Source organism: Ahaetulla prasina, chromosome 5 (assembly GCF_028640845.1).
Source record: "Ahaetulla prasina isolate Xishuangbanna chromosome 5, ASM2864084v1, whole genome shotgun sequence".
In the NCBI taxonomy this organism is placed as follows: domain Eukaryota; kingdom Metazoa; phylum Chordata; class Lepidosauria; order Squamata; family Colubridae; genus Ahaetulla; species Ahaetulla prasina.
In genome coordinates this window covers 70,258,057-70,283,438 of record NC_080543.1, presented here as the reverse complement: position 1 = coordinate 70,283,438, position 25,382 = coordinate 70,258,057, and the positions used below count along the sequence as shown (strand labels likewise).

General features: G+C 39.8%; 1 protein-coding gene across 12 annotated transcripts in view; it reads right to left on the bottom strand.

Annotated features, from left to right (window-relative positions):
• The window catches only part of DMD (dystrophin), a 1,918,566-nt gene that overhangs the window by 162,610 nt on the left and 1,730,574 nt on the right, over positions 1-25,382 (bottom strand). For all 12 annotated transcript variants that reach the window (XR_009155503.1, XR_009155504.1, XM_058186507.1 and 9 more), the window contains 3 exons: positions 20,692-20,766; positions 8,121-8,322; positions 2,845-2,930 (listed from right to left, as the gene is read on the bottom strand). Coding sequence is in view for 10 of the 12 variants with exons in the window: in XM_058186507.1 (XP_058042490.1) it covers positions 2,845-2,930; positions 8,121-8,322; positions 20,692-20,766 (363 nt within the window). In the remaining 2 variants the exon portion in view is untranslated. The remainder of the gene's footprint in view (positions 1-2,844; positions 2,931-8,120; positions 8,323-20,691; positions 20,767-25,382) is intronic.

Below are 25,382 nucleotides of genomic sequence, written 5' to 3'. Positions count from 1 at the left end.
CATTCTATTACAAAGATGCATCAGCCCCAGGGATTGTTAGAAATGGTATCACAAGTAAAATTTAACTGACTATGAATTTGATACACTGCATGTATATTGAAGCGACTACACAGCACATCTGTAACAGAAAGAACATCAATTTGAAAAGACCTGAAATATTTATTTGACACTAATGCAGTTGCCAAAACATGACCTGAATAATCTTTATTTTTCAAGGTGTTAGAAATATTTCAGTGCAATGAAAAAATATGTTTTTTTTAAAAAAAATATTTTTCTTTCATTATATGTATTTATATATAATGTTGTGACAAAATAAATAAATAAATACTTTTACAGCTTCAATATTTTATGCTTCAGTAGGAAAGTTCTCATATTGTATACAGCTGTTTTTAGAAGAGCTTTACACCTAATTTCATTTTGTTTCTCTTTAAGTTGTTAAAATAAAGAGATATAATTCCTAATCAAATTTTAGTATTTTAGTATTCAATCTACAATTTCCTGCAGACTCTTTCAAAGCCCTAGAAAATCTTTATGTGTCAGGTTATCAGTGCACATGTTTTGGATTTACTATAATTTGCTTACCATTTAGGTAAGAATACTAAAAGGGGATACATACAGAAAATAAGATATGTTCAATATACTATAATATTCAGTGTTAGAAAATATGTTCAATATACTATAATATTCTGTTCGTCTTCAAGAAGAATTTGCAATTTGGCTTGCAAATGAAATTAATAATTGTGACAAGCCAGTTTCTTGTAAATGCCTGGCAGTGTCTATGTGACCTTCACCAAGATAAAAGAAATATCAATTCTGCTTATATAAGGGATTAAACATATTCCTGCATTCTAACAATAACAAAATAAGATCCTTAGAATACAAGTCTAGGATACAAAGTGGTACCTGTAGCTAAAGGACAAGGTGTCATGCAATTTTTTTTTAAAAAGAGTTTAATAATAAAGAAAAATAAGAAAAAAACCAGACTGAAAAATAACAATTGTAAACAAAATGGGCTGACAAATATGCTAATGAAAATAGTAAAATAAAATAAAAAACACAAGGAGTTATATTAATCACATGGGATATACAAAGACGGACGCTCCCACAAAGAATTCTGTAGGCTTTGGAAGTTTACAAATGGGATTGCATAATTGTATAATCCATCTGTGTGAATAACAGAAAACATTTCATTCCTTCTAATGATGCTAAGGAAGTTTAAATTTAAAAAGTAACAACAACTAAAGAAGAAAAAGATCATAATAGATAAGAAAGATGATGAAGGCTCAAGTTACTTCTCTTTTGAGTTTAATAGCAGAAAGAAAAGTGTAGTAGAAAATCACTTTAGAAGCAATGTCATAATGTATCTGCAATGAATATTTTTAAAAAATGGGCCATCATACTCCTTTTTGCACATTGCACGTGCCACCTCCATGGTGGAGATTTTCAGCCCCACCACAGCAGCTCCTCCACCCAGATGCACTGACGCCAGTGCACCTGGGTGGAGGAGTTAATCCGGGATGACCAAAGGGCAAGTCCTGTGACTACTACAGCTCTGGAATATGGGACCAACTTTCCCACCAACTTCAACAAGCCACCGTCAGTCTGCCCGTCTTTGTTTTCCTTCACTCAAATTGAGCAAATTTCTTGAGAGAAAGAACACAAAAGAAGTTTCCAGGCTGTGTACCTGGAACACAGGCGCTTTGTCTCAGGCCTCCCACCCGGAGGCCTTGCAAAAGCAGAGTGATAGGCCCAAAAGGTGGCTGAGCTTTCCCCCCAGTGGTCCACAGGATTTAAAATTATAGATTTGGTGGTCCCTGAGGTCCAAAAGGTTGGAGACCCCCGAGTTAGCAAATGTTCAAAGTTACACAATAAGTGTCCCCTAGCATTTGCAAACAAGTCCCAAAACTACAATCTTGCAACACCATGGCAGTTGTTCACCTTTATAAATACCTGCAGAAGCTCGTCCTGCATGCTGCTGGCTGAAATGGAGCTTTTGAGTGGCGGATCCGCCCCTCAAAAGGTACGTTCAGGCATCCAGAGGCTTTGTTCGCCACGTAGCCAGCCAAAATGGAGCTTCCAATGGGGTGGATCCAGCCCTATGAGATTCTGTTTGGCTCTCTGCAGGCCTCCCCCAGCCTGTTGCAGGCTGAAATGGAACTTCTGAGGCTCCATTTCAGCCTGCAACAGGCTGGGTGAGGCCTGTGGAGGGCCGAACAGAGCGCCAGATTCACCCCTCAGAAGCTCCATTTTGGTCAGCAACCTGCTGGGAGAGGCTTCTGGAGGCACAAACAGAACTGCGGGGTACACATGGCTGAGAGGCTGGAGACTGCTTGCTAGATCTTCAGAAGTTACCTGGCGCGGCAGGTTGAGGGGGTGGGAAGCAATTGTCGGGAGCATGAGGTATTTCAGTGGGTTGGGGAGGCCTTGGGCTCGTCTTAGGCAGGTGGCCTGTTCCATCAGTAGCCCCCCCCCCATGGCCTTCCCCACCCTGAAATACCTCAAGTGCACTTAATGAGCCTTGTATTCAATTAGCGAATGCTTGGGTGAAAGGAGAGAGTGATCCAGTTCAAGCTATGAGATTCACACCCACGAATCCTCATGTTAAGAACGGAATGGGCAGGCTCTATTACATTCGTAACTCGAGGACTACCTGTACTGAACTATAAATGTCATAATTTCCAGTGTGGCTAAACTAGATGACATTAGGTAACATTTAGTGCAAAGCCTGCTTAATATATTTTAACTTCTAAGTTTTGTTTAAAATATGTGAAAAGATAATTTGACCTATTATTTATCTAGCTTCATAACAAATGACAAAAATTATAAAACACAATCATTACTTACATCTATATTTATCTTCCAGATGTGCTTTACACAGTGAAATTATACCAGTTTTGAAAGACAGGACTCGGATCCTTCCAGTTCTACCCCTATTGATAATAAATAAACAAATAAGTAATTCTATTCTATTAAAAAATTCTATTCTATTCTATATCTAAGCTTATTAAAATGCCAGAAATAAAAATGAATTTCATTCTAATACAAAACAAAATAAAAAAGATCAAAGGACTATTATAGTAGTACATACCGTGTTTCCCTGAAAATAAGACTTTTCTTTTCAGAATTGTCTTCTAGTCAGATGGAGGGTTTTAAAAATCCAAATGGCCCCCTATTCAAGAATCATGACACCTCTTTAGCACCAGGAGTCGCATGCTGCTGGGCACATAAATCTTACTCCCCCCTTCCAAGCCAATCTCTCTTTTAGGATTAGGTCTGGCTGGTTTTCCTTGAACCAGGCATCGGTTGAGAGCGCCGCTTTTAGCTCTGCTGTCAACTTGTCTTCAGGGAGGTCAGAACCATGGCATGTTTGTGCTCGTAGTGTGTGCTTGGCCTGATGATTGGGTTTCAGAGATCACGGCATGAACTACCTCTTCGGTAGTTCATGTTGTCTACTATCAAACTGGGGCTTCCTGGATAGAGAAGCTAATAGGTTTTCCCCTTCCTGGAATGTATTTCAGGTTGAAGTTAAAACATTTGAAATACTGAGCCCAGCGAACCTGCTTGGAGGAAAGCTTCTGAGAGGTCTTCAGTGCCTCGAGGTTTTTGTGGTCAGTCCACACTTCGAAAGGCTCCTTAACCTCCTCTAGGAAGTGTCTCCAGGGTAAGAGAGCCCATCGCACTGCAAAAGTCTTCCATACCCGCCCATTTGCGCTCAGTGTCCGTTAACTTTTTTGATAAGTAACCACACGGCATTAGTTTGTTTTGGGCATTCCTTTACAGTAGAATGGCCGCTACCATCACATCACTAGTGTCAGCTTGGATTACAAATGGTTTGTTTGGGTCAGGGTGCTGGAGGATCGGCTCCACTGCGAATAGGCATTTTAATTCTTCAAAGGATTTTTGACAGTCCATTGTCCAAGCTAGGGGTTGGCTAGGTTTTGGCTTGGTGAGACACGAACTGGTTTTTAGTAATTCCATCAAGGGGAAAGCAACTCAGCGAAGGAAGGGATGAACTGTCTGTAAAAATTACCAAACCCCAGGAAGCTTTGAAGTTGCTTACGTGTTTGTGGGGGTTGCCAGTCTAGCACCACCATCACCTTCCCCGAGTCCATTTCAATTCCTTGATTTGACACCCTGTAATCCAGGCAGTCCAAGGACTCCTTATGGAACTTGCATTTTGACAGCTTTGCATAAAGTTTGGCTGCTAGTTTTTTCAGCACTTGCCTGACTAATTTGACATGTACTTCCATATTTTTGCTGAATATAAGAATGTTGGTCAGGTAAACAAGGACCCCCTTATATAGGTGTTCATGCAGAACTTCATTGATCAGTTGCATGAAGACTGCAGGGGGGCTCTTGAAGTCCAAAAGGCATGACCCAGAATTGGAAACTGCCCTGGGACAGTTAAAAGCAGTCTTCCATTCATCTCCCTCCTTTATGTGAACCCGATAGTAGGCTTTCCTTAGATCTAACTTGGTGAAAATCTTGCCTTTTGACAAGTGGTTCAGCAAGTCTTTCATTAGTGGTAGGGGGTAGGTGTTTTGTATGCAAACTGCATTGATATTATAAAAATCAACACATAAGCTCAGGCCCCCCCACATCTTTCTTCTCTATAAACAATATGGGGGCAGCCACTCTGGATTTTGCAGGCTCAATGAACCCTCTGGCTAAGTTGGTGTCAATGTACTTCTTCAGCTCGGTCATTTCAGCAGGCGTCATGGAGTACATCCTGGGTTTTGGTAACTTGGGCTCCCAGTTCTAATTCAATGGCACAATCCATGGCCCAATGAGGGGGGAGGATGTTACATTCCTCCTAAATGTTTCGGCTAAGTCTGTATATACCTTAGAAATCTGGGGTTCATCTGGAGACCTGTTTGAACCAGTGGCTGCTGTTTCTGGCAGCTGGCCCTTATGGGTTGGCTGTTCCTTGGAAGGAGGGATAGGGGGCAGTGGGCCAACACCCATTATGATTTTCTGGTATCCATCTTCCCATTTAATGGTGGGGATTTGTCCAGCCAAGCCAGGCCCAGTATGACAGATTCTGACATCTTTGGGGTTACTATAAATCGTGTAAATTCATGATATCTTCCAATTTCTAATCTAACCAGTTCTGTAATTGGGATGGCTGGGACTCCTCCAATCAATGTCCCATCCATCTGGTGAAATTGAATTGGGCGTTTTAAGGCTCTTGTTTTGATCCCCAATTGTTCAACAATTGGAAGTCCAATTAAACATCTAGTACAGCCTGTATCTATTTACTGCTGGCAGTTTTCCTTGCTCCCCCGTCTCTGGTACCACCAGTCTCACTTTAATTGAAAAGGGGGGGGATGGGTGAACTCACAATCGCGTCGTCTTCTCTGCTAGCCTCATTGGGAGGGGCTTCTTTGGCCAGAGGTTCCTTGCTCGCTTCAGCGGGGAGGGGAACCTCTATGGCTTGTCTGGCAAATCTAATGGTATCTGGGGCCTTCCTAGGAGCCCTTCTGCTTTCGGCAGCTGCGGCCGGACGTTGTTGTGGAACTGGGGCAGAGGCCAGGCACTCAGAAGCTCGATGTCCTGTTTGTCCACACCAATAGCATTTCATCACTCTTGACAGTTGAGGGGGGAAGACTTCAGCAGGCTTTGAAAGGGGCCATCTAGCTATCCGAGGAGGCTTCTCTGCTGGGGTTTTGCAGTTGGAGTGAATTTATGTCCAGAGCTATGGACATGGTATACCAGTTGTGCAGTTGCCCAGGCACCCCGGACCCCACAGGCTGTTCTGACTTCTTGATCAATGGCTTCTTTAAAATAGTGTAGGAGTATGCGGTCCGGCCAATGCCTCAGGTTCCCTGCAACCCATCTAAAGTCCCATACAAAGTCTTTTATGGGTTGATTACCTTGCTTCATCACTTTTATTGTGGCTTCATTTTAATTGATTTAGTCTGGGTCTTCAAATCTGGCCTGAAGCTGCGCAACAAACCCATCGGCATCATTTAGTTCCACAGCACCCTCATTGTGCAGCTGGGCTATCCATTCAGAAGCCTCCCCTTCATTCATCCCATCTGAAATCGCTGATACCAAGTCCCGATCTGATTCGTATTGGTCTCCATACTGATCTATATGAGCCCAGACCCTGCTGAGGAAGTTAGCCAGTTTGGCAGGCTTACTTATCAAATGTTGCTCTGAAGCGGGGTGGCATTTGCCTCGCAGGTGTATTGGGCCCGGCGACAGGTGGCTGGGCTCGAACCTATGGCGGAGCTGCTGCTGGTTGCTGGATGACAGCTTGCTGAGGGAGGGGCTGGTGGCTGAGCTGCTTGCTGGGCTGCAGAGACGGGGAGAACTCCAGCCAGCTGCTGAATTAGCCCCTCCTGTGGTGCTAGGATCGTTGGGCCATATTGGGGCCATGGGGATCCCTAAAAATTGGAGATGATGATGCTGGATACCACTGGCACTGGACCCATCCCTGGTTGGGATAGAATCCCCAGCCTGGGGTGGATACATTCAGCAGGAGGTAGTACAAAGGCAGGCTGGTGAGGGGGGGCAGCAGGGGGGTTTTGCATTCCCCATGCTGGCTGTGTCTGATGTCTCCCAGCTGCGGGATGGCCATGCTGTGCTGAGCCGTTTGTTTCATCCCTGGCCAGGTAGAGAGGTGCCTGTGTCCTGCTAATTCCTCCACCAGGTCCTGGATCGGGGAAGGTGACCATAGATTGTGCTAAGCTCCATCTCACTTGAGGTTGAAAGGGGGGTGCATAACTTCCCACTTCCATCCATTCAAAATGCTCAGAGAGCCTGGTTAATGATTGGCTTTGCGATGGGGGAAATAGTTTCCAGTCCTGGGAATCTTCAGATCCCAAAGCTATCTCCCTTTTCCACTCTGGCTCATGGGGCAACTTCACTGGGCTGGGAGCGGCATGATATCCAGGCGGTCTCTCCTCTGGTCCCCGTTCTGGAGTTGGATCAGACTGGCAACTTTTCCAGGAATCCGACTCCTTGGGCCGAGCGCCTAGGCTTCGGGCCTCCTCTGTAGCCTCAATGGATTGCACCATTTCTTCAGAAGGAGAAAACAGGATGTTGATAAATCCTTGAGTATCTGTCCCCCTGGCCCCGTCTGCGATCTCCTCTTTCTCCTCCATTTTCATTGAGTCTTTGCACCACTGGGGCTCAGCACCCATGACAGCCCCCTTTCAGGGTGCCATTATGCTTTAAGAGGATTCAGGTTAATGTCAGTGTTCCAGAAAAAAACCAACTCCAAGTAAAAACTCTGAAGCAAGCATTTTTCAAAGTCCTATTTACTAGAATAGGTAAACTGGCACAGCTGGGAAAACCTGAGAGGTCCAGATTTTCCCTCAGTAAATCAAAAAAATGCAAACCATCCCCTCACTCCTCTGTCGATCACATACCCTAATCCCCATCCGTCCCCTATAGAGACAGCATTCCGACCACTTCTCTCCAGATGCAGGAACAACCTTGACCTTGACCAACAGGAAGAATGTTATTATGTCTAAAGACAATCCCTCTACTAAATCCCCCTTCCTACTTTCCCACACATGAGAAGGTGGCAGTATGGAACCTTCTGGCCTAACATGGCTTCCAAAGCCAACATTAGGGCTCGTTTTCTGGGTGGGTTGTATTTTCAGGGAAGCACAGTACAACATACAAGATGTAATTATGTTTGCACAATTTTATAATAATTTGTATGCTGAGTTATAAGCATTTTCCAAAATCATAAATATAATCCATTTCCAACTCTGAATAGTAATTCTGCATATACAATTAAGACTTGTATATATACTTTATGAGAAGTAGGTTACTGTGAAATGTAATTAACAGTTACATTTTGGCACCCAAAAAAATTAATAATTTTATTAGTATATGAATATCTATTAAAATTGAAAACAATTAACAAGCATTAAGTTCTAATTCTAGGGTCATACAGAACTTCAAAATTAAATGATATAATAAATTTTGTTGTTTTTAAGATTAAGATTGGTAATTTTCAACAACTCTTTCTGAATTTCAAAATAATGCCCAATTTTCTCCCATACGAACAACTACCAGTTGTTATTTTATTTTAAAAAATGACAATCAATTTATTACAATCAACTTATTACAATCAACTGGTAAAGAAAACTAGAGAGACCTACGTGTCATAAACATTCAAAAACCAGTTGAGGCACATATCTACACATAGAGGGACATTGACTAGGTTATTGTGCTCTTGTTCCAATTTATCATAAATGGTAGTTAAGCAGTTAATGATCTGAAGTATATCAATTGGTTGATCATTCTGTTTGAGGTTGTGCTGGTCCAAGGCATCACATGCAGCAGACAGATTCAAAAGATCCACTGTAATGACAAAGAAAAGAAAAACCTAACATGAAACAGCTCTCATAAAATAATCACATCATTTAAACTCAGCAACAGTTGAACTGTTGAACTCAGCCAGTTAAAATACAAATATATTAAATTGAAGACACAAATTTTAAATTTATCTTTAGTATTTCCTACCTATTAATGTGTTGTTTCTAAACAAATGAACTCAGATTTTGTAACATAATTGCAGTTACTAGTTTAAAAGGGGACGCGGTAGCTCAGAGGCTAGGACGTTGAGCTTGCCGAGCGAAAGGTCAGCAGCTCAGCGGTTCGAATCCCTAGTGCTGCCGTGTAACAGGGTGAGCTCCCGTTACTTGTCCCAGCTTCTGCCAACCTAGCAGTTTCGAAAGCACGCAAAAATGCAAGTAGAAAAAATAGGGACCACCTTTGGTGGGAAGGTAACAGCGTTCCGTGCGCCTTTGGTGTTGAGTCATGCTGGCCACATGACCATGGAGACGTCTTCGGACAGTGCTGGCTCTTCGGCTTTGAAACAGAGATGAGCACCGCCCCCTAGAGTCGGCAACGACTAGCAAGTATGTGTGAGGGGAACCTTTACCTTTACCTAGTTTAAAAGCTCTTGTTCAGCAAAGATTTATCAGTCACCTTCCTGGGATCATGAAAAGACACTACCTCTAATATAGAATTTATTAGTCAATTGGAAATACAGCATATCATTTTTTAAAAAAGGAGTTTAAGCTCAAGTGTTCATAGCTCCAGGGGGAGGCTGCAATAATGAGTGAACCCTTCAAGGACTGACCAGCAGAATAACTGCATAAAGTTTATTTAGCTAAAGAGAGATCATTCTTTTGTAGATGCTTTCTGCTCAGAGGCAAAAGTTTCTCTGAAAATTTTCCTTTAGTTTTACTTAGCAAGAACATACACAAAGTCATTAACAAGGGGCCTCTGGTGGCTCAGACTGCTAAGACAGTCTGTTATTAACAGCAGCTGCTTGCAATTACTGCAGGTTCAAGCCCCACCAGGCCCAAGGTTGACTCAGCCTTCCATCCTTTATAAGGTAGGTAAAATGAGGACCCAGATTGTTGGGGGCAATAAAAGTTGACTTTGTATATAATATACAAATGGATGAAGACTATTGCTTAACACTGTGTAAGCCACCCTGAGTCTTCGGAGAAGGGCGGGATATAAATGCAAATAAAACCAAAAAAACCCCAAAAAACAACATCATCTTCTTTCGTGATTTTTTTTAAAATTTTATACACAAAACAAACACTTAATACATCAGTCAATCCTTCCGTGTATTATCTCGATGTTTCTTCAGTGACTTTGTCTTCTTCTTGTTTCTTCTATTTCATTTTCTCTTAATTTCCAAAAATACAATATTTTAATTATACCATTCTCTTACATAACTATTAATTTGTTTATATATATATCTCTTTTCTAGCCAATGGTAAAATTGACCCCATATCTTAAAATGTGCTGAATTCTCTGGTTCTTTAATTATCAAAGTTAATCTATTCATTTCTGCACAATCTAAACTTTTCTTAATTACTTCCCCTTCCAGGGGCATTCTCTCTGCTTTCCAGTTTTGCACAAATACAATCCTCGCTACTGTTGTTACATATATAATTGAATATGTATTTTCTTTACTGATTTTCTCTGGAAAGATACCCAATAGGAACAGCTCCAGTTTTAAATCAATATGTTGTTGTATCATTTCTTCTATCCATATCCTAATTTTATTCCAATAGTTTAGCTTCTGAGCATGTCCACCACATATGATAAAAGGATACTGGTAACTGGTGACATTTCCAACATTTAGCTGATTTATCATTTTTGCCAGTTTTTCAGGAGGCAGATGCCATCTATAGAACATGTTATCATTAACACTTTATAGAACATTTTATCATTAACACGTGAAGTGTTAATACCACTCTATAATGCCTTGGTGAGGCCACACTTGGAATATTGCATTCAGTTTTGGTCGCCACGATGTAAAAAAAGATGCTGAGACTCTAGAAAGAGTGCAGAGAAGAGCAACAAAGATGATTAGAGGACTTCTTTAATAAAAAGAAGGACTAGGGGAGACATGATAGCAGTGTTCCAATATCTCAGGGGTTGCCATAAAGAAGAGGGAGTCAAACTATTCTCCAAAGCACCTGAGGGTAGAACAAGAAGCAATAGGTGGAAACTGATCAAGGAAAGAAGCAATTTAGAACTAAGGAGAAATTTCCTGACAGTTAGAACAATTAATAAGTGGAACAACTTGCCTGCAGAAGTTGTAAATGCCCCAACCCTGGAAATTTTAAAGAAAATGTTGGATAACCATCTGTCTGCGATGATGTAGGGTTTCCTGCCTGGGCAGGGGGTTGGACTAGAAGGCCTCCAAGGTCACTTCCAACTCTGTTGTTGTTGTTGTTATTATTATATTCATTTTCTTTATACGCAGTGGACATTGTTAATTTATAGTTCCTTTCCCATAACTGTGGCCATCTGTCTAAATCAATTGAATATCCAAAATTCTTTGCCAAAGCTATCGCTTCCTTTACTTGTTCTTCCTCTAGTTCAATGCCAAGTAAAAAATATATTTTTTTAAAATTAATTTGTCCTCTGTTCCTGTGAATATCCTATCCAACTCTGTCATTTCTAAGTAAAAACCATATACTTTTGCATCTTTTTCATATCTTGTTTGTATTTGCATATACATATACCAGTCCATCTCAATCCCCTGGTCTTCCAGTTCTTGTTTCCCTTTCAATTCCCCCTTGTCTTTTAATAAATCTTTATATCTAAGAATATTTCTAAAATTAATATTTGGGTGTATTAACGCTTCCATTGTTGATAACCATAATAATAATAATAATAATAAATTTCAAATAGTATTTATCTCTAACCTTCTCCCACACCAATAACAATGCATTTCTTATATAATGTCTCTGAAAGTACATATGCATCTTACTTCTACCATACCATAAGAATGCATGCCATCCTAATTGTAAATCGTCCTTCCGAAGTTAATAATCTTGTATTTCTTAATTCAATCCATTCCTTCATCCAAGTCAATACTGCTGCCTGGTAATATAGTTCCCAATTCGGCAGTCCAAATCTTCCATGTACCCTCGCATCTTGTAACATTTTTATACTTATTCTCGCTTTTTTCCCTTGCCATATAAATTTCCTTTTTATCTTGTTAAGATATTAAAAATAAGTCTTTTCAACTTTTATTGGTACTGTCTGGAATAAAAATAATAGTCTTGGTAATATCAATCTTGATTGTTGCAATCCTTCCCATAAATGACAATTGTAAAATTTTCCATTTCTCCAGATCTTTCTCAATTTGTCCTTTTAATTTATAATAACTATCCTCTTTTATCATTACACATCTTGAAGTTAAATATATACCTGGGTATTTAACTTTTTTCACAATTTGTATATCTAATTTCTCTTTTATTTCTCTTTTTTGCTTTTCTGTAATATTTTTCACCAATATTTTTGTTTTTTCTTTGTTTGTTTTTAGGCCAGCCACTTCTCCATAATTCTCTATTTGTTCTAATAATTTTGGGCCCGTTGTTTGGGGTTCCACCAAAATGAATACTAAATCATCAGTAAAAGCTTGCAGTTTATATTCTTTTTTTAATTTTCATCCCTTTTATCTCTTCATTGTGCCTAATATTTCTATTTCTATAAATAAATAAATAAAAATTGATTAAATAAATATTTAAAACTTCTAAGGTCAAAACAAATAACAATGGGGATAAAGGACATCCTTGCCTTTTACTTTTTGTTATATTGACTTTTTCTGTCATTTCTCCATATATCATTATCTTAGCTGATTGTCTATCATAATTTTTTATAGTATTTATAAATCTCTCCCCAAAATTCATTATCTGCAATTGTTTTATCATAAATTGCCAGTTCACATTGTCAAAAGCTTTCTGTGCATCTAAAAATATAATCACCATTTGTTTTTCTGAATGTATCCCATAATATTCCAAAGTGTTCTAAATTATCCTTATATTATCTCTAATTTGTCTCTTAGGGAAAAAGCCGTTTTGATCCATATGAATAAATTCATTTAACAGTCTTTTTAACCTATTCACCATTATTGAAGCAAAGATTTTATAGTCTGCCTTTAATAATGAAATCGGTCTATATTTTTTTATCAGTTGTTGATCTGCATCTTCTTTGGATATAAGTGTTACATAGGCCTCCATCCATGAGTCTGGCATTTTTGCTTTCGTTAAGAGTTCATTAAATAATTCCAGCATTACATTGCTTATTGCTTCTTGAAATATCTTGTATAATTTCGCTGGTAAACCATTCGGCCCTGGTGTTTTCCCAATTTTTTGTCTTTTAATCGCTTCTGTTAATTCCATTCCATACAACGTTCCCTTGTATTGTTCAGATATTTTAGGTAAATCTGATTTTTCTGAATATTTTATTATCTCTTCTGAAATTTCCTCGTTAGTAAAGCTTTTCATAATATTTTTGAATTATTGTCTTTTTTGTGCCAGGCCCGTTCTCTGTCATGTGACGGATCAGGATAGAAATCCGGGAGAACTAATTCCTGAGCCCTGTGGAACAAGGAATTTATCTTTGGCATAAAGGCTGGGTCTAACATTAAAACCACCCAGTTTGAGTGGAAGATACACAAGTCTTGCCGCACTGGAAGTGCAGCCAGCTCAGATATTCTTCTGGCCGATATAATGGCCACTAGAAAAAGTGTCTTGTATGTCAAAAAAAGGCAAACTAACTGTCCAAAGAGGCTCAAAAGGGTCCTTGGTAAGTGCCTGCAAGACCTTCGGAAGGTCCCAAGTAGGATAGCGGTGGATTACTGCCGGCCGTAAATTAGTGGGCCCCCTGAGGAAGAGCCTCCCATCTGGATGTTATGTCACTGAGAGCCTGTTTCTAGAAGCCAACACTGACGCAATAGCCACTACTTGCCTAGATAAGGTGACAGTCCTCTATCTAACCCTGCCTGCAAGAAATCAAGCAGCTGCAGTACCTTGATCCTGGTAGGCCTGATCCTCCGTTCAGTACACCAAATAGATGGCTCTAGATGCTGGATCAGCCCCTGGCTTAGTGAGACCCTGTCAGGCGGTATCCTCCACGGTGGGGCGCTGGACAAGTTCACCAGATCTGCAAACCATGGAAGTCTAGGCTAATGTGAGGCAATAAGAATGACTTCTGCTCTGTTCTGCACAATCTTGCCCAGTACTTGTGACAACAAAGGAAGGGGGGGGAGCATACAAGAGGTCCTCTGGCCAAAGGCAACGAAGGGCATCGACTCCCTCCGTTCCCAGGTCCGGAAAGCTGGAGAAAAAATGGGATAGCTGACTGTTCTTGGACAATGCAGAGGTCGAGTATTGGCCGTCCAAACTACCTGATTCAAGCAATGGGCACCCTATCCTGCAAGGCTGGCGTCAGTAGTCACTCTTATCCACTCCTGTTCTACAAAGAGGCAACCCCTGGACATGTGCCTGCACTTCCACCAGCGTAGGGATAACCTGACTGGGCCCGGGACCCTAACTGTGGTCCTGGACGTGGCTTGCCCCGACCTCTGGAATGGCACCATGAACCACTGTAGGGGCCTGGCGTGAAATCTGGCCCAAGGGACAATCCCTATGCATGAAATCATTTTGCCCAAGAGAGTCGAAAGCATTGCTAAAGACACCGGTCTGGCTGACATTGTCTGCTCGATCAGATCCCTGATGCTGTCTAGCCTCTCTGGAGATAGGAAGACTTAACAACTGAGTGTGTCTATCAGGGCCCCCAGATGTAATAGACGGTTCAATGGGAAGAAATGGCTTTTCTTTAGATTTATGGAAAAGCCATGGGCCTGTAGACAGTGAATCGTTGCTCCCAAATCCTCCATGGCTGCTACCCTGGACATTGACTGCACCAGAATATCATTCAGGTAAGCCTGAAGGCAAATAGGCCTGACCCTGAGAGAAGCCCCCAGCACAGCTAATATTTTTGTAAAGACCCTGGGAGGTGATGCTCAATACTGCAGGTGCTGCCCGTTGTAACAGAACCTGAGGTACCGTCGGTGATCTCGATGTATTGGAACATGCAGGTAAGCTTCCGTGAGATCTATGGAGGTCAAGAAGTCCCCCCCTCTGAACATTCTGCAGAATTGATCGGAGAGTATGCATCCTGAACCTCCGATACTGCAGATACTGGTTCAGGGCCTTTAGATTCAGAATTGGTCGCAGTCCCCCCGAGGGTTTCTGAATGATAAACAGCATTGAATAATATCCCTCTCCCTGCTCTGACTGTGGGATAGGCTCCACCACTCCTAAGTCTGTCAAATGCTGAATGGCAGTGTCCATGAGCTGTCTCTTTGCTGCGTCTCAAGACACCGGACAGTGAATGAAAACCCTTAGAGGTGCTGCGAGGAATTCCAGGGAGAGCCCTGCTGAAATGGTCTCCCTTACCCAGACGTCTGTGGTTGTGGCCTCCCATTAGTCTGCAAAGAGGCCTAAGCGGCCACCAATGGGAGCCCCTTCCCTGCAGTCAACAGTTCTGATGAAAGGAACGATTGTTCCCTCTTCAGTGTGGTCACATGGACTGGGCCCTGTATCTATTCTTGTCTGTAAAACCCGATTCTGACTGGGAAAACTGACCTGTCTGCCCTGACTGACCTTGAAAAAAGGGTCTCTGGTATCTGGAGGTCCCTGATCCTCGGTAAGAACGAAAATAAGGCCTTTTAAAGGACATGGATGCCCGTGCCTCCTTTCGTACTACTGCCGGCAACACCTTCTTTCCATCTTTGGGCTTGAACAACAAGGGATCTAATGCCGCCCCAAATAACTTGGAACCCTTGAATGGGACTGAAGACAGCCGCTACCTGCGCTTAGTGTCCACCTGCCAATTCTTCAGCCACAGAAGCCTTCTAGCCGTGACTGTGGAGGCTATGGCTCATGCCCCAAATTTCGCCGAGGCCAAAGTGGCATCTACAATGTATTCTACTGCAGCTACAATCTTATTAAAGTCCTGGTGGGCCCTCAGATCCATCGCTGGTACCTTATCCTGTAGTTGCTTGAATCATAGTAGCGAGGCTCTAGTGAAAAAGGAGGCAGCCGTGGCAGCCTTGATCCCCCAGGCAGCCACCTTGTGTGTTTGTCTAAGAGCCACACTCCAAGTTACAGTTATCAGTCTTCAGCACTTCTTCCGGCCCAGCCAACGTGGCCGATGACGATGATAAGGCTAACACCAGTTCATCCATATCTGGAAACTTGAGTAGCTCTGCCAGGTTTGGCGACGGATTATAAAACCATCTATCATAAAATGTCAGATTAGGATATGCCCCCGGAGAGTTCCATGGTTTTTGAATGACATCCAAAAATACTTGTGGAGCGGGAATGGTCTCCGCCTCAGCAGCCGGTTCTGAGAACAGAAGCTGTGCTGGATCCTACATAGCCATGTCGGTCGGTTCCGACAGGGGCCCCTGTTTTGTGGATGCCTTGGCCTTAATTAGGAGGGGCTTAAAGAGATGAGGCCAAAACAGTCCTTTGAAAACAGGTTGATCTGACAGCACCCCTTCCTCCTCTGATAACTCCTGTTCTCACTCTCCCTCTTCCATAGAGAGGGAGTCCTCGGAACCTGATTCTGCCCCTGATGAGTCAGAAGTTAACTCCGCCTCCTGTCTAACCACCTCAGTGACCACCTGATTCCTTTGTTTAGATGCCACCTCCACTCCGTGAGAAGCCTTCCTGTTGAGCTGTCTACCTGTTTCAAAGACTCTCTGTACTGCCACAGCAATCCATTGCTGGACTGTCAGTGGCATATCTGTATCTGGGGCCGTTACTTCACTGGATACAGGAGGAGCTGGTACTGCAGATGTGGAAGGAATAGGTTTAACCACCCTTGCCTGCTCGCCATCCCCAGGGGAAGGTGACAAGTCTCTTGTCTGGTGACCTACTGCCAAAGGGGCTGGAAACAAGGATCTGTCTTCTGAGGCCATTTCTGTATGGTGAACCACAGCTGCACTGTTAAATGCTTCCTTTTCTCCGCCTTGAGGCTCCTTTCCACCTGTCTTTCTAAGGCATTCTGAAGCCGCTTTTCTGCCTTCTCCTGTGCCTTGGAAGTGCGCTTAAGTGTCAGGGTCTTGGCCATAAACTTTGCTGCCGCCTCCGTGCTGCCACATCGAGTACTCTAATGACAACGTCTGGAAACACTGTTAGAATTCCCCTGGGAGTGGGAAGGCTCCCCCAACTCCATAAGGCACAATTTGTGATTTGCTGGCAGAATCTTATGTGACTGCGAAACCTGGATTCCTGGCTCCAGGCAATTGTTATAAATCAGGGTAAAGTATATACAAAGAGGATCAGGCAAGAAATTGGATACTTAAGATACATAGGAAAAGAATCAAATGTGACACTACAAATTCCCGCCCCCCTTCCACGAAGAATGGCCGATACATGGATCTGACATCCTGGGCAAACCAGTTGTTAAATTATTTTAATCTCACTGGTCACAGGTCATAATCATAGATACAATCATTAATCAAGTTCTCCACTATCAAAGTAACAACCCATCCTCCCATAGAAGAACCTGTGTAAGAATACTATTTCAATGAGCAAACACACTTCAACCACCTGAATATCAGAAAAAGGAAACAGATCATCTATACAACATCTTCCAACAAAATGGATATTGATGCAACTTCATCAAGTGCCTGTCCTCAATCCAATATAGCTGAACCAACACAAGCTGTGAAAAGGATAACCCAGCCATATATCAAAAACATCTCAGAAACCACCAACAATTATGTGGCATGGGACACATCATCATAGGATATCAGAGGAGTCCCCAACCCCCAGACTATGGCCCACTGTGAAGCTGCAGCCCATTCTGAACAAGACTGAAGAAAGTGTGTGTGAGAGTGTGTGTGTGTGTGTGTGTGTGTGTGAAGCTCCCACCACCACCACCACCTCCATGCCAAGAATGCTGGCATAGCACACAAAGTTCTCCAAAACATTCTAATTAACCCAAAAAAAACCAGCAGCTCCAGAAGAAAAAAAACCAGGAGTCCTCTACAACAGAAGTCCCCAACCCCTGGGCTGCAAACTGGCAATAGTCTGCAGCCCACCAGGGAATGGTGAGCGAAGCCCCATCTGAGCACATGTGGGATCCAGGCAGCAGGTGAAACCACACCCTTCCCAATCCATGGAAAAACTGCCCTGGAACTCAAAAAATTGGGAGCTGTTGATAAACTGTGTACTGCAACAGCCACTAGGTGGGACAAATAGGCAGAAGACTAGCAAAATGCATCCATGAACACCAATTAGCAATCAGAAGACATGATGAAAACTCCTTAATTTCACAATCCATGGACAAACTTAACCGTAGGACATGCTTCACCAACTGGGGAATTGTGACCATTCTAGACAAGTTAAGTCCAAAAATTTTAGAGAATTCCTGGACACTTGACACTCTGGCAAATCGGCCATCACCAGGGACATAAACAACAACTATATACCATTCAAAAGAGACAATCAACAAGCCAAAATGGAAGTAAAAAGACTAGAACAACTGTTCACCAATGATCAACACCCAGATGAGCAGAGATTAACACTAAGATTAATATTAGACCAACAATCAAAAAGCAAGCAATGCCCTTATCAAGGAACTGCCAAACAAGCTAATAGTAAGCAGTCCAACCAAAGAACCACCAAGACCACTCCCACTAATACTGACAAGCCACAAGAATATAAAAATGAGACCAAATCCCACTCCCCTACAAGCACAGATGATGTTACCTAGTTTGGATAATAAAACATCTGCAAGAAAACAACCAAGCTCAGAGAACACCAAGGGTCCCTCACTCACTTAAATGTTGCATGGGACATCACTAATAAGCAGCAGCAATGTGAAAATATGTTTGATTAAGTAATATTTAATACATGTGAGCTGCTTTTTCTTAATAATTTACTTAATAAAAACATTTATTTCATTATTTATCTTGAGCAGAAACTTATCATTATTATATTATATTAATTAATATTTATCCTGACCAGAAACTTCTTTATGTGTGTATGTGGGTCTGTATACACACACACACAATTTTCAGATAGTACACACACACACACACACACACCACATATTCAATGGTAGTGGGCAGCAGCACTGAACCCCAAGGATTCAATTTACAGGTCTTTATATTATCTTTACTAATGTCTTATTGAGAGTGATCTGTGGGATAAACTCAAATATTTTTTTTTCCTCAACTTTCTTCAGCTGCAGACATGTATGGAAAGTCGGAGGTTAATTTAACTGATCTAAGCATGGAAGTAATAGATAATGTAAGAAGGATTTCATTTCTTGATGTGACAGTTTTTGTGTATCTTTCTATATATATCACTGGCAACATATAGACTGAAAATGGTCACTAATGAGGAAAATGAATACATAAAAGGGAGAGAGGGACTGTATGCATTGAATAGAGATTCCAACCACTATGCGTTCAAAAAGCTGAATGCCAACTGGCTATTTATGAAAAAGCCATTCCATTATTGTATTGTAATCTATATAATTCCTTCAGCGAACAACGTATTTAAAATATGGTTTGGCAAAGACTGGCAAGAGGTTTATAGAGAGCAGGACCCTAACCCTAATAAGATTTAAAATTCTAAAGAGGCACACTAGCATTTTTTAGTCTAAAACTGCACTGTAAAGAAAGCTGCCTATTCAAACTGCACTTATCGAAGGAGCAGATCTAGCTAATGAATTTCATATAGTAGGTATCTGTGGTACATGAAACAAAAGAAGAAAACAACTAAATGTTTTAAATCTGGAACCTTTTAAAAAGAAGATAAAATCTGAGATTTCTCCACTAGCCTCACCATCAAAGAACATGGCAGAAGGCCCATTTTATTCTGAAGGATTTTCCAAAGAAGGTAAATACAAAAGATTATAAAATCTTAAAGGAGATTTACATCTGATTTCTAGAGAGATAAGGACAGAATATGATTTTTGAGTGAATCTTCTATGATTTTATTTTATTCTTACCATTTTCCGTTTTGTAAGAAATCTAAACTCAAAATTCAGTAATGGTAAAGATTTTACCAATCTGGAGATACTGGTTTGGAATATAAACCTATTTGCTTTATTGGGATCTAATTCCTGAAATCAGCTTCAATCAGTATCTGGTCAAAATTCTATGATCTCTATTTTAATAGGTCTTGGAGGGGGGGGGACAAAATCAGAGGAAGCCTAGCATTTATCATAATGATAACATATTAATTATATATTAATACAATAATATATTTAATATAATTAATGTAATATATTAATTATATATTGATATATTTATGTTAATTTATCATAAAAATCTTCTTACAAGTTATGCATAGCAGAAAATAATATTAACAAATTAATTCAAAAAAAAAAAAAAGACTTGAAAGCAAAATTGGATTCTTATAAGGATGACTTTAATAATAAACGTGACAAACTAACCATCAAATTAGAATGCCAAGTTAAAAAAAATAAAAGACTGGGGGGCAAAATGCCAGGAGTGTTCAGTTCCTAAAATCCAAAAGCTTTTTTTACATTCCACTAGTATAGTCAGTGGAATACTCATTAATTGTGATAAAATAGGGGAATACAGAAGATAAACAACAAACACAAACGTGAACCAAGACCTACTACCTTTTCATGAATTAATTTTATAACTGACATTTTTGTCAAATCAAAATATTTTCAACCAATATTAATGGATGAAAAGCCCATTTAAAAAGTAAGCAAAATCATTTTTGAAGCTAAAAAGGGAAAAAAGGTAATATATCTCTTCAGAAGAAACCTATTTTATTTTTTATTTATTTATTTTATTTGCATTTATATCCCGCCCTTCTCCAAAGATTCAGGGCGGCTTACACTATCTCAGGCAATAGTCTTCATCCATTTTGTATACTATATACAAAGTTAACCCCCAACAATCTGGGTCCTCATTTTACCTACCTTATAAAGGATGGAAGGCTGAGTCAACCTTGGGCCTGGTGGGACTTGAACCTGCAATATTGCAAGCAGTTGCTGTTAATAACAGGCTGCATTAGCCTGTTGAGCCACCAGAGGTCCAATATTAATATGATAATGTAACTCTGTCAGAGTGCATAACTTGAGGGAAAAAACCCTGCATCCTGGGTAGATGGGAAAGAAATCAGATAGTTATATATATGAAGAATTTATCATTGAATTTAGAAAAACAAACCCACAATGATGAATGAAAATTTATAGTCTTACATTTTCAGTTGAATCTAGGAGAAAAAATAGTTCAATTTGTGCCCCAAATGACAACAAAATAAATTTCTAATGGAAGATATTTTCATTCATTTCTTAAAATTCAATTAAGAAAACATTCTTGATGATATTCTGAATACTCACAACACAGAGCTTTCTGTAGTCTTCGGAGCTTCATGGCAGTTCTATAAGCTGAAAATCGAACATTGTTCAAATCAGCTGTGACACAAATAAAAGAAGAAAAGGACATAATTTATTTTATCACCAAACGTGTTTACTCAGTGGAATAAAAGAATTCCTAAAATATATTTAAATGTAAACCAAATCACCTATCACTTTATAGAAAATCAAATCAATGATTATAAAAAATAGTACTATTTTCTAGATACAAAATGACTTCAGCTGAAACCACACTTACTTCTGCTTTGTTTCTTTGTTGCCATTCAAAGGGGAAGGGGGGAACTTAGAAATGTGGTGCCTCAGTTGGTTAGTCATAGCATCTACCAGCCAGCTTGTGAACCAAGATCATGTCATCGGACACCTGTCGGAGCCGGGCGGGAACCGACGACTGGACTGATGGGCCATGTGACCTGAGAGACGTGGCGGGTTGGGGAAATCCTATTCTTTTTTTTTTTATTGAAAGAGTTTTAAAAAAAACAAAGACATTTTCCCCCCTCCCTCCCAAAAAAACCCCTTCCCCCCTCCCTTCCCCCTCCCCCGGCTTCCCGGGTCAATCACAAGGTATTGTTATACATAAACCAAACATAGAGTAAAATTTTCCCTTCCAATCCAATTAACCACATCCAAAGCTTTTCATCTCCCAACCCCCTCCCCATTACATAAAATAACTTTCTAATTATTCAAAGGCAATCTGATATTTCTTAATCTGATATCTATTTTGTAGATAATCAATCCATTTTTTCCATTCAATTAAATATCTTTCCTGCGTATTGTCTTTTAAAAAAGCTGAGATTTTAGCCATCTCAGCCAAATTAATAACTTTCAATATCCATTCTTCTATTGTAGGTACCTCTTCTTCTTCCAGTATTGTCCAATCAACAGTCTTGCTGCTGTTATTAAATTCAGAATCAATTTAGTCTCAATCCCTGTACAATCCGTTATAATTCCCAAAAGGAAAAATTGTGGCAGGAACTTTATCTTCTTCTTCAGTACATTTTGAATAATCCACCAAATTCTTATCCAAAAGACCTTAATTTTCTTGCAAGTCCACCAAATATGAAAATATGTAGCATCATCACAATCACACCTCCAACATTTCGCTTGGATATTAGGATACATACATGATAATTTTTGGGATCTATGCCATCTATAAAACATCTTATAAAAATTTTCCTTAAATTCTGTGCTTGTGTAAACTTAACATTTCTAACCCAGATTTTATCCCATGTTTCCAACATTATTGGTTCCTGAATATTCTGTGCCCATTTTATCATACAGTCCTTTACCAAATCCTTTTCCTGATCTATTTCAAGCAACACATTATACAATCTCTTTATATGCTCCTGGGTCTGATTTCTAATTTGCTTTATTAAATTTTCCTCCCTTTGCATTATACCAATTTTTTGATCTTCTTTCCATCTAGCACTTATTTGCCCATATTGAAACCAAGTATAATTCCTCCCTTCTTCATTTAATACCTGTAATGATTTTAATTGCAATCTACCTCCTTCAGCATACAAAAGTTCTTTATAAGTAATCATTTCCTGTTTCTGTTCTATATTTATATTCTCTATTGCATGTCTGGGGCTCGCCCATATAGGAATCTTGTAATCTAATTTATAAGAATATTTTTTCCAGACCCGCAAAAGAGCACTTCTCAACACATGATTCTTAAAAGCCCTATCCACTTTTTTTTCATAAAATAAATACGCATGCCATCCATATAACAAGTCATAACCTTCTATATTCAAAATTCTTTCCTCCGTTAAATTAAACCAGTCACTTATTACTGAAAGGGCTACTGCTTCATAATATAGTTTAAAGTTAGGCATTTTTAAGCCACCTCTTTCCCGTGAGTCCTGTATTATTTTCATTTTAACCCTCGCCTTTTTACCCTGCCATATAAATTTATTAATCCCAATCTGCCAATCTTCCAAATTTTTATCCTTTTTAATTATTGGTATCATCTGGAACAGAAACAAAAATCTAGGTAACACATTCATTTTAATAGCCGCAATCCTTCCCAATAGCGATAACTGCAATTTTTTCCAGACACTCATATCATTCTGAACTTTTTGCCATAGCAAGTCATAATTATTCTTATAAAGTTTCTTGTTCGATGAGCTAATATAAACCCCTAAGTATTTAACCTTTTTTACTACCTCAAATCCTGTCATTTCCTCTAGTTTTTGTTTCTGTTGTATAGACATATTTTTAATTATCACTTTTGTTTTATTCTGATTTATTTTAAATCCTGATACCTTTCCATATTTATCAATTACTTCCAACAAAAATCTACTTGAATTTATAGGATTTGTTAAAGTAACCACTACATCATCTGCAAAAGCTCTAACTTTGTACTCATATTGTCTAATCTTAATTCCCTCTATTTTCGTTAATTCTCGTATTTTATCTAATAATGGTTCCAGAGTCAAAACAAACAATAGTGGTGATAAGGGACATCCCTGTCTCGTTCCTTTCGCAATCTTAATAACTTTTGTCAAACTACCATTTATTATAATCTGAGCTGTTTGCTCTCCATAAATCGCTTTAATTATTCTAACAAAACAATCTCCAAATTGCATTTTCTCTATTAATTTAAATAAAAAATCCCAATGCAATCAATCAAAGGCTTTCTCTGCATCCAAAAAAATAAGTGCTGCTGAAGTATTCTTCTTTTCCAAATATTCCAATATATTAATAATCTGTCTAATATTATTCCTCATCTGCCTCCCTTTTATAAAACCAGATTGATCAGTATGAATTCTTTGTTGTAAAACTAACATTAATCTATTTGCTATTATTTTTACAAAAATCTTATAATCATTATTTAAAAGTGAAATCGGCCTGTAGTTACCGGGTTTAGAGCAATCTTGCTCCTCTTTTGGTATCAGTGAAATAAAAGATGTTTTCCATGACGGGGGTATTCCCACTCCTAGTTGTATCTGATGGGAAATCCTATTCTTTTAACTATCCCTATGTGTGGGAATAATTTAGAGCTAGCTTCCGAGTTTCATGTTTAATGAAATGTTTAATGAATAAAAGATAACAACAACAACAACAACAATAATAATAATAATAGAAAAAGCTGAAGAATAATAAGATCAAGAAACATCTGATAAAAAAATACGGGCTCAGCATAAGAAAAATTGACGAAGCATTGGAAATTGTGAAGCAGCAGATAACAGCAACAGCAAGAAAAATCAAAAGATACGAAGCCAGAGTCATCCAGTACAAACAAAATCAATTGTTCCAATCAGACCAAAGTCGGTTCTATCAGAGTCTGAACCAGATGGGGGATATGAAAATTGAAAAACCTGAGAAAACAGCAACTACTCAGTTTTGGAAAGACCTGTGGGAGACTGAGAAAGGTTATAACAAAAATGCTGGGTGGATCAGAGACTTTGAGATGAAATTCTCCAAGAACAAAATGGACCAACTGAAAATAATTACTGAAATGATAAGCAACAGAGTGAAGAAAATCAAGAACTGGACATCGCCTGGCAAAGATCAGTTGCATGGCTTTTGGCTCAAATACCTGACCAGCCTACACAGAAAAATGGCCGAACAATTCAATGAGATGCTGCAGACAGGAAACATCAATGAATAGTTAACAGCCAGAAAAACTTATTTGATACAGAAGGATCCAGCAAAAGGGGCAACACCTGCAAATTACAGGCCAATAACATGTCTGCCAACCATGTTCAAACTGCATCATAGCTGATAGAATCTAGGACTACCTAGAAGCAAATAACATCTTGCCAGTACACGAGAAAGGAAACAAACGAGGAAGCAGAGGAACAAAAGATCAGCTCCTGATTGACAAAATGATTCTAGAAAATTGCAAAAGCCGCAAAACAAATCTGCATACAACTTGGATTGACTACAAGAAAACAGTTGATTCACTACCACACAGTTGGATCATCAAGTGCCTGGACATTATCGGAATATGCAAATGCATTGGTAATTTCATTGCAAATACGATGAAGCATTGGAAAACAGAACTGTTTATTGGAAATGAAAACTACGGACTGGTCAACAGATTTTCCAGGGTGATTCTTTGTCACCTCTGCTATTCATCATAGCTATGATCCCCCGTCAACAATTTTACAAAAAACTAACCTAGGTTATCAAACTGCTAAAAATTCACAGAAAATCTCTCACCTGCTGTACATGGATGACCTGAAGCTATATGGAAAATCAGAAATTGAAATCCAGTCACTGACCAATAGAGTTCGAGTTTTCAGCACTGACATCAGCATGGAGTTCAGCCTGGACAAATGAGCCACAGTGGCACTGAAGAAAAGGAAGATCGTAGAAAATGATGGAATTGAAATGCCCAATCGACAAACCATCAAGTGCAACCAACCCGAAGCCTACAAATACCTGGGCATACTGCAGCTGGACAATATCAAGCATGGGCAAGTGAAAAATGCGGTCAGCAAAGAATACACGCAAAAGGTCAGGAAACTTCTAAAAAGTAAACTGAATGGTGGTAACACCATCAAGGCTATAAACAGCTGGGCCATACCTGTTATCAGATATACTGCTGGAATTGTAAACTGGACACAGGCAGAGCTGGACAGCCTGGATAGAAAAACAAGAAAACTGTTGACCATACACTATGCGCTGCACCCACGTAGTGACGTTGACAG